Below are 10,142 nucleotides of genomic sequence, written 5' to 3' on the forward strand. Positions count from 1 at the left end.
GAAAGATACTTTCATCCCCTTCAAGACTCACCAAGACCTCCACCAGGTCCCAGGGTGTTACGAATGGTGGGTGATGTGCAGGACTCAAACGCACAACTCAGCACAGGAGTAGAATGAAAGGGTTAAACGTTTTACTAGCCGGGTTCGGTACACAGGTAGGCAGTCCAAGAGTAGCAAACAAATCCAAACAGGGAATAGGCAGGAGAATAGTCGTTGTACAGGCAGAGGTCAGAAGCACGAGTAAATCACATTAACCAGGAGGAAGCGCTGGAAACACGAGGAACAGCGGGAAAAACAATGAACATACCAGGTAACATATAACTACAAAGACGCAACGAGAAACAAGAATACAAGGACTATATATACACACAGGCAACATATAACGAGGGACAGGTGAGAACAATCAAGGCGGGGCAGACAATGACACAGGTGGACTAAACAAGGGGAATTAACAGGACACAGGAGAAACCAATAATACAAACAAACCGGGTGATTGGGAACAGGTGAGGGGTGGAGACACGAACAACAAGAGGGCACATGGCATAGACAAACAAACATAGGAAAGCACATGGCGGGAACAAGGAAGCACGAGGACTAGACAAGGGAACAAACATGTGACAACACAAGGGAGACAAACTCAGAAATTAAACACGGACAGAACACAGACCTTACAGTACCCCCCCTCTAAGGGCCGGATTCCAGAAAAAAAAAAAAACAGATCAAATCCACTTAGGGTGGGTGGAGGGGGTCCAGAGCAAGGCTAGGTAGGGTAGGCCGGGCCAGACAGAAGGCTGGATAGAACCCAAGGGTCTGGTGGCCGACCGGGTGGACGGCCAAGCAAGGGCAGAATGTCTGGTGGCCGGCAGGACCAGTGGCCAAGTAGGGGCAGAGTATCTGGTGGCTGGCCGTGTGGGTGGCCAAATAGGGGCAGAGTCTTTGGCGGCCGGCCGGGTGGGTGGCCTAACAGGGGCAGAGTCTTTGGCGGCCGGCCGGGTGGGTGGCCAAACGGGCAGAGCAGGAGCGCCTGGGGCCGGCGCAGGGACGCCTGGGACCGGCGCAGGGACACCTTGGATGCTTGGGACAGGGGCGCCTGAGACGCTCGGGACAGGGGCGCCTGAGACGCTCAGGACAGGGGCGCCTGGGACGCTCGGGACAGGGGCGCTCGGGACAGGGGCAGCAGAGCCATCAGCAGCGACGCCATCAGGAGGTGCTGCTGGACCGGTGTCGGCAGAGGGTGCTGCTGGGCCTGCATCGGAAACGGATCCTGGGGGATCTTGGTCGGCAGCTGTGGCAGCAGGGTCCGGGTCAGCTGCGGGGTGTGGGTCGGCAGCGGTGGCTGCGGGGTCCGGGTCGGCAGCAGTGGCTGCGGGGTCCGGGTCGGCAGCGCTGGCTGCGGGGTCCGGGTCGGCAGCGCTGGCTGCGGGGTCCGGGTCCGCAGCGCTGGCTGTGGGGTACGCACCGGCTGGGTGAGCGTCGGCTGGGTCTGCGACGGCCGGGTCTGCAGGGTCAGCGACGGCCGGGTCTGCAGGGTCAGCGACGGCCGGGTCTGCAGGGTCGCGGCGAAATTCCAGCTGTTACTCGCAAATCGTCTTTTAGGCTACATTGAGTCTATGGCATCGAAAACAATAAATAAATTGGGTAATCGTGTTTTTTCAAACCAATTGCATATTCAGTTGTAACTATATTAAACTAGGACATTCAGTGAATTTCGCTAGTTTTGACATGATACTTGCAAGATACATGCTCTCTTTCTCTCTCCTTCTAACCAAGGTAGGCTATAGGCTAACGTTAAAACTACAGCATAGCTAACCTAAACTACGTACATAACATACAATGGCTTAACACACGTGCCCACCATCTTAAACATCATGTAACGTGTATTTCAGTATGACAGATAAAAATAACTGAAAAAGTGCATTCTTTGGATGTTGTTAATATGAATCAAAACTCTTCTTGAATTCTTTAAACAAATCCGGAAGACGGTCTTTCAGGTGCTTTGCTAAATTGGAAGTATTACCTCCTTTGGTCTGAAGAACACGGTAGCATTGTTTGCATAGTAGGGTGACCAGACGTCCTCTTTTACCCGGACATAAAACAAATTTCGAGACCTAAAAAATGCGTCCGGCAGGGATTCCAAAAGCGTCCGGGATTTTGCCTCGTCGGATATTTGTGTTTCTCTGGGTCTTTCACAAACTAGTTACTACGTAGTTTTGGAAAGGGTATCTCCTTTTCATTCCACCTTTTTGCGCGAGCTCTGACTGTAGAGAGGACTGTTATTGGTCAACCGCCTTCCCAGTGTTGCCAGATATAATAATTATCCTCCAAACTGAGCCTTTGATACGATACGCCATTTCCAGTCTGGCAACACTGCGCACCTGGCCGCCTCCACTAGTTTCATCGTTTACAATAGTAAATGACATCTGCATGTGAAAAACAGCTGGTATCGGCGCTCACGGTGCTTACGGTACTTAAAAAAAATGGGCATCGTCGGTGTTTTGTTATTTTAGTACCGAAAGGTACCGTAAGTATCGGTTCTCGTGACATCCCTACCTCAGTGGTGTCGCCATCAGCGATTTCGACAGGGGGTGCTGTTATTGCTTGATTCAGGAGTGGCAGCGGAACCATAGGAGCAGGGAGGTTGGGAATAGGAAGAGACCAGACGTCAATGGAACTGGGAGTGGCCGTCATCGGCGGAGCAGAGGCGGTAGCGACAGAGGCTACATCTGGGGCATCAGAGGCGGCAATGTCAGAGGCCGCTTCGGGGGCAGTAGCGGCAGAGGCTACGTCGGGGGCGGCAGCGTCAGAGGCTGCTCCGGGGGCGGTAGCGACAGAGGCTACGTCGGGGGCATTAGAGGCTGCTTCTGGGGTGGTAGCGACAGAGGCTACGTCGGGGGCGGCAGTGTCAGAGGCTGCTTCTGGGGCGGCAGCGTCAGAGGCTGCTTCGGGGGCGGCAGCATCAGAGGCTGCTTCTGGGGTGGTAGCGACAGAGGCTACGTCGGGGGCGGCAGCGTCAGAGGATGCTTCTGGGGCGGCAGCGTCAGAGGCTGCTTCGGGGGCGGCAGCGTCAGAGGCTGCTTCGGGGGTGGCAGCATCAGAGGCTGCTTTGGGAGTGGTAGCGACGGAGGCTACATCTGGGGCAGCAGAGACGACCTCGGAGGCGGCAGCGTCAGAGGCTGCTTCTGGGGTGGTAGCGACAGAGGCTACGTCGGGTGCGGCAGCGTCAGAGGCTGCTTCTGGGGCGGCAGCGTCAGAGGCTGCTTCGGGGGTGGCAGCAACAGAGGCTGCTTCGGGGTAGGCAGAGGCTGCTTTGGGAGTGGTAGCGACGGAGGCTACATCTGGGGCAGCAGAGACGACCTCGGAGGCGGCAGCGTCAGAGGCTGCTTCTGGGGCGGTAGCAACGGAGGCTACTTCGGGGGCGGCAGCGTCAGAGGCTGCTTCGGGGGTGGCAGCGTCAGAGACTGCTTTGGGAGTGGTAGCGACGGAGGCTACCTCTAAGGCAGCAGAGACGCCCTCAGAGGCGGCAGCATCAGAGGCTGCTTCGAGGGCGGCAGAGGCTGCATCGATGGCAGCAGAAGCTGCATCGAGCAAGGCAGCGCCAGAGGCTACTTTGGGGGCGGCAGAAAATATTTAAAATGCTGCAAAGGCAGCTTCGAGGGCGGCGGAGATTGCTTCAAGGGTGGGAGCTCTAGAGGCTGCGTTGAAGGCGGCAGAGGCCGCGTTGATGGTGGCAGCGGTAGAGACTGCCTCGAGGTTGACAGCGGCATCGGCTGCGTAGAGGGCGGCAGAGGCTCTTTCGAAGGCGGGCGACAGGAGACATGGAGCTGGTGCTGAAACCGAAGCTGGAGAGGAGGGAGGTGCATCGAGGGAATCCCAACGAGCCAGGAGCTGCTGGAATTGTCCCCACAGCAGGCTCAGGAACTTCTGGGAACTTCTCCCTTGCTCCTCCATTCCCCTCATCACGAGGTAGATAGAGGAGGTTTGTTTGCTCAAACTTGCTGCACGTGCAGAGTCTAAGTCGGCTGAGTCCATCCTTGGCGTCTTCGTACTGTTACGAATGGTGGGTGATGTGCAGGACTCAAACGCATGACTCAGCACAGGAGTAGAATGAAAGGGTTAAACGTTTTACTAGCCGGGTTCGGTACACAGGTAGGCAGTCCAAGAGTAGCAAACAAATCCAAACGGAATAGGCAGGAGAATAGTCGTTGTACAGGCAGAGGTCAGAAGCACGAGTAAATCACATTAACCAGTAGGGCCAATGATTTTCCGCGATAACGGAAAACGGACGGAATTCGCGGAATGAACCCTTTGAAACGGAATTGCAACTTTCAAACGGAAACATAATTTTGTGCATACAAATCGCCCAAATTCCCCTGTATTTTGGGCTGCAAGGATATATTCCTTTCAAATAAACACAACAACGATTGCAACGATGAACAAATATTAATTAAAGAACAAAACCACTGAGAAAATGTCACGTCTGCGCTGAACTCTGCTCCGGCCACGCCCCCCTTTTTAACGGTTGACCCACACACGTCCGCTAAAGCCACATTCAGTCACATTCACTTGCCCGTCTTCCCAATCGCATTCAAAACAAAAAATGTTTAGTCTGTTCTGTTAATGCTGGCAAACAACAATCTAAGAAGGGCACATATTATTCACCCATTTTAAGCCATCAATATACCTCAGGGTGAACAAAATGAGCTGAAACGGAAAAAAAACAGAATTCACCAAATTTGAAACGGAAAATGCATTTTTTTGAAACGGAAAATCATTGGCCCTAAACCAGGAGGAAACGCTGGAAACACGAGGAACAGCGGGAAAAACAATGAACATACCAGGTAACATATAACTACGAAGACGCAACGAGAAACAAGAATACAAGGACTATATATACACACAGGCAACATATAACGAGGGACAGGTGAGAACAATCAAGGCGGGGCAGACAATGACACAGGTGGACTAAACAAGGGGAATTAACAGGACACAGGAGAAACCAATAATACAAACAAACCGGGTGATTGGGAACAGGTGAGGGGTGGAGACACGAACAACAACAAGAGGGCACATGGCATAGACAAACAAACATAGGAAAGCACATGGCGGGAACAAGGAAGCACGAGGACTAGACAAGGGAACAAACATGTGACAACACAAGGGAGACAAACTCAGAAATTAAACACGGACAGAACACAGACCTTACACAGGGTCCAGTTGACGAACTGTTTTAAGAAGGAAGAACTCCGGCTATTTCCACGACGCCTGCGTTCCACGCTGCTCCACGGAAAACCGCAGAAAACATCTTGGTCGCTACACAAGAGCGATCGAAGTAAGGCTAATATCTGGGCAGAATTGAGTTTTATATGTATGTTTTAATCTGTGTGATAAGTTTTGTTATTTGATTTCGTTAAGATTTAAATGCAAACGGAAATTCACAATCTACCCGGTCTTTGACCGTTGATAATCTTGCTTAGTTCTTTTTGCTAGTAATTAGATATGGTGCATGCACAAACCTCTCTCTATCTCTTTCTCTCTCTCTCTAACTCCCTTTTGCATCACCACCTGAACATATACACGCACACATTGCAATTTCAGTGTTGTTGAAGATTTTGTATTGAATTAAGGCCTAGCTCGGATTTGTCCTTCAGGCAAGAATCCTTTGTTCCAGGCATTCTATACTCGTGCACCTCCCCCCAACTAAAGTTTCCTGTCTCAGACCCGCAGCCGCATCCGGTGACTATTCTACCTCTAGTTGGGGCCTGAGACACTCTTGACTTCACGCACATAGCATCCCTCACCTGTGCGCTTGCGCATAGCCTCTCTCTCACTTCCCCCATCTCTCCATTGAGCGCGCGACCGCGTTTACTCGCAACTGCGCATACCCACACACGCACCTGCTCACACACGCACGCACCCGCTCACACACACACACACACACACAGACAGAGACGAGGAAGCTAACGCATCCTCCTCTGCATTGCTGAAACAGATTACCTCATTCACCAATTCCACTTTGTGCCTTGCTCAATTGTGTTACTCCAGTATGTATGTTATTATACCTGATTTTATATTACTATTAATCACCGTTGTTACTTTTAACAAATTGTTTATTTTATACTTAAACAATTGTCTTGCCTGTTATTGTTCCAATATTCCACTGAAAGCCATTTTCCGCCAATCAAGTACTTCAAATGCCTTCACTTCTCTACTTGTTTCATGAAGTGTTATAGACTGTGTAATGATATTGTAGTACTATAGTATTGTGATACCATACGTAGACTGTAGCATAGTGGTACAGCTAGAGCTTTCCATCGTTTAGTAGTTTAATTATAAAATATTATATACTAAATTTAATAATTATAACATTTTATGAGACTGATTTAATTACCTTAATGTAACAACCCCGATTTCACCTACACCATCAACCCAGCAAGCATAGTCTTTTTCCGTTTTAAAACTTTACCATGATCTACATATCCTGTGGAAGCTGTTAACTCTTGCAAATCCACAATTTCTGACTCTAAAATTTTTATTGACCGGGCTATTTGCCCAGAAACATTCAAAGTATACTGCTGACAGAGCTGCTTCATTTGTACCTTTCCACAATCCCACCATTGTTGCAAAGAAACATACGCACTCTTCTGCTCTTTAAAGTTTTCCCAAAAATAAGTAAAAATATCTACAAAATGTCTATCCTCTAGAAGACATGTGTTAAAATGCCAATATGCACTTTTGGACTTAAAAGAAGCCACAGATGTGCAACAAATAACTGCACAGTGATCTGAAAAGCTAACTGGACAGATCTTGCATGATTTTGAAGAGCTGGCTTGATGATTAAAAACATACATCCTATCAAGCCTGGCCAGAGATAAGGAATTACCTCTACTGTGTGCCCTTGTATACTGTCTTGCACTTTGATGCATGCTCCTCCAAAGGTCGCAGAGATCGTACGTTTCAATCATTTGGACTACAGCCCTTTGGGAAGCAGTATGCGGTTCCAAATGATTCCTATCCAGTTCATCGTTTTGTGTGCAATTAAAATCTCCACCTAAAAATAACAAATCGTCATTTTTTAAGCTTTTTAGGGTATTGCCAATTATACCTAAAAATAAAACTCGGTCTGGCCCTCCTGTGGGTGCATATATATTCAAGAAAACTATGTTCAAATTCTCAAACTTTGCCACAACTTTGACGCAGCGTCCCTGAACGATCTTATCCACCTCATAAGAGAGGGGTATACAGGCCTTAGAGAAAATAATCGCCACACCTCCACTTATGGAGGACTTGTGGCTTAGGATAGTTAAACCATCCCCTTCTCTCCGCCAGTCAACCTCGTTTTTTTTCTTGCAAAAACATCACGTCTATGCTTTTTAACTTTATGAACTCAAAAACCGCCATTCGCTTTTTACTATCTCTGGCGCCGTTTACATTCAGAGTTCCGATATTGAGATTATAATTCATATTTACATTCGATAAAAAAATAATCATAACAACCGTAAAACAGTAGGCAGGAAAATCAAACTGCAGCCTCACTACCGCTCCGAAGTTGTTTTCGTACCTCATTTACTTTTTTCCGAAGTCGATAGACTTCAGGTTTAGAAAAGACTCCATCTCTCAGTAAACAGTTAACATAATTTACAAACTGCACTCTATCCTGAAAATTATCTTCTACACGCCCCCCCTCAACCCCTTAGTGTCTTGTAGAAACGTACTTATTTCTTCAGCTTTGTAAATAACGGGCAGGTTTTCAGTCTGCGAACAACCTGACCAGCTGGAATCAGATGAGTACCCGTCTACGGATTGATCATCCTGAGTACATCCAGCTTTCTTAGATTTATTCGTATTCTCAAGGTCCGGCAATTTTCTCTTTGTAGTTGTAGGTACTTTGAAAGATGTCTCAGTTTCCATCTCTGACACCACGTCTGACATTAATCCTTCAGTCTTTTCTACACGAGGCCTAGAAATATCTGTGACTGACCCAAGGGAAATGAGCTCACCCACATCACAACCTGCCACAACAGTCTCCTTCACGGCAAGGTCAATCGCGACAGGCTCAACCACAACAGACCCACCCACGGCCGGTCCACCAGCCGGAAGCGCGAGGGGGTCCAACATGGCAGGGCCATCCGCAGGGGCGTCTGTCACTCGCTCCCAGCATGCACTCGAGAGAGGGAGAGAGAGAGAGAGAGTAGGTCTGTGAGTGAGAGAGGCGGTTTACACACTTGACTCCAAAACAGGCAAATAGCCTGAATGAAGACAAAAACCAGAGACAGAGAGACTAAAAAGGGGGACAGAAAGAAAGCAAACTCCCACCTAAGCTGATGACGGCGATCTCCCCGGAGGAGGAGTGATGGGGGCCAGTGGCGGTTCTAGACAATTTTTACTAGGGGGGCCAAGGAGGGGCCAGTGTTTAACCAGAGGGGCACATCAAAATTATAAGATTTTTTTTTTAACCAATAGTAGCTAGGTAGTCATATATAATACTATATAGTAATAATATAATAATAATATTATAATAGTATTGTTTTCTGTTTATAGTTTCTTCAAATTTAGACATTTTTTTTATTCTAGTGGTTGGTTAGCTGGCCAACAGTCATGACAACAAACATATCGTCATACAAAATTGCCCCACCAGAAATTTCGGGCTAAAATCGCCACTGCTATTCACACTAAAATCTAAGCATGTGCTTTTTATGATGTCTCCTTTAGGATTTTTTTTTTGGCGTTGATACAATCGTGAATAATTATTGTGTCTTATCAAACCTAAACTCTCTTGAGCAAGCTAGCGAGCTGTAGCTGATAGCACATCTAAATGAGACAGAAGGACAGCGATATTTGGAAAAGGCATTGATTATTGGCTGCGATCCATATTTATTAACTTCAACTTTATTTTGTCCCTTAAAGTCTGCAAAGCGTCTGCCCCAACTTTCTTTTCCCGACATTTACATTTATCTTGTACATAATCCATCCCCAAACACCTGAAATTTCAAGAGTACAAATGCCTATCAATATGCAGTTGCAGGATGGGTGAACGAAACCAAGATATGGCATCTGGAGACAAAAAATATGTATGTGATCACAGGTCATGTAAGTAATTAAAACAGCGATTATCAACCGTGTTATTTTAGTGGTGGTTAAGAGTGCCAATATGGGCTGACGAGTTGTAGCTAAAGCCTTTAGGAAAGGGCAAAACAGCTCGCTAGCTATTAGCACTCTAGCTTGCTCAGGAGAGTTTAGCTTTAATAAGACACAGTAATTATTCACGATTGTATCAACGTGCTACATTTCACTTAACAGGTCAGTCATTCCCTAAATCTTTTGGAATATAAAGAAATTGTATATCTGGGTTTCTTTGGTGACAGTTGTCGCATCCAACAGCAAAACATATCCCGGGCATTTGAACTTTCTGTGGGTGACCGACGCACAGCTAGTCTACTGTGTCCGTGTTGGACACAAATATGGCGGCGCTTAGACACAGTGACGTCACATGGTATCCATGAATAGTAGTTGCTGAGCTCTCACTCGACGACGAGCACCACACTACAATTTACCCGTGTAGAACGTTGCGTCGTATTAGTTCTGCTTTTGGCGCTCGGGTGTAAAAATCATAATAAATTCATATTTTTTTATTTGGTCGGCACGGGGTGGCCAGGGATATGTCTACAGGGGCACGGGCCACCCCAGGCCTCCGTGTAGAACCGCCACTGATGGGGGCCCAGGTAGACCCCCCGACACCAGCAGTAGGAGAGAACTGGGTGTAGCCCCAGTTGAACTGCCGCATGCTGGAGCTGCGCACCAGCGTGATGGTGCCATCCAGCTGCTCCGTGTCCCAGAGCTGCAGATGGAGAGGAAGAGAATGTTCTAGAATCAGATCATTCCCCATCAATGGGTGCCTGATGAGATCAGGGATCAAATAATTATTAGCAGAAATGATATATGCAGACATGTAATTTGTGTCAGTGTAAGTGACTATCTCTAACTCTTCAACAAGTGTTACAAGCTACTCTTGCAACTGAGATAACTAACATGTTGCTGTTGTTTTGTCAGTGATGAAGTTGATGATGATGGTGATGCTGATGGTCATGAATGTAACCATGACTGTTTCATGTGTAAAATCTGAAAAGTAAACTGCAATTTGTAAT

General features: G+C 47.8%; 1 protein-coding gene across 1 annotated transcript; it reads right to left on the bottom strand.

Moving 5' to 3' along the window:
* Nucleotides 1-677: 677 nt before the first annotated feature.
* On the bottom strand, nucleotides 678-8,457 carry LOC116222878 (predicted GPI-anchored protein 58). The gene is made up of 2 exons (XM_042709318.1): nucleotides 7,998-8,457; nucleotides 678-1,546 (listed from the first exon to the last, which is right to left on the bottom strand). Exons 1-2 carry the CDS (start codon nucleotides 8,113-8,115, stop codon nucleotides 720-722), a joined length of 945 nt encoding a protein of 314 aa, XP_042565252.1. The 5' UTR covers nucleotides 8,116-8,457; the 3' UTR covers nucleotides 678-719.
* Between the last annotated feature and the right edge of the window lie 1,685 nt (nucleotides 8,458-10,142).

Source organism: Clupea harengus, chromosome 12, assembly GCF_900700415.2.
Source record: "Clupea harengus chromosome 12, Ch_v2.0.2, whole genome shotgun sequence".
Classification (NCBI taxonomy): Eukaryota; Metazoa; Chordata; class Actinopteri; order Clupeiformes; family Clupeidae; genus Clupea; species Clupea harengus.

Excerpts from the sequence above, each read along its gene's own strand:
- LOC116222878 (XM_042709318.1), bottom strand. The coding sequence starts at position 8,115 with ATGTTGGACCCCCTCGCGCTTCCGGCTGGTGGACCGGCCGTGGGTGGG. Across the intron at positions 1,547-7,997 it reads TGTGGCAGGTTGTGATGTGG|ACCCGGCCGTCGCTGACCCT; the intron begins GTGAGCTCATTT and ends GCGACCCTGCAG.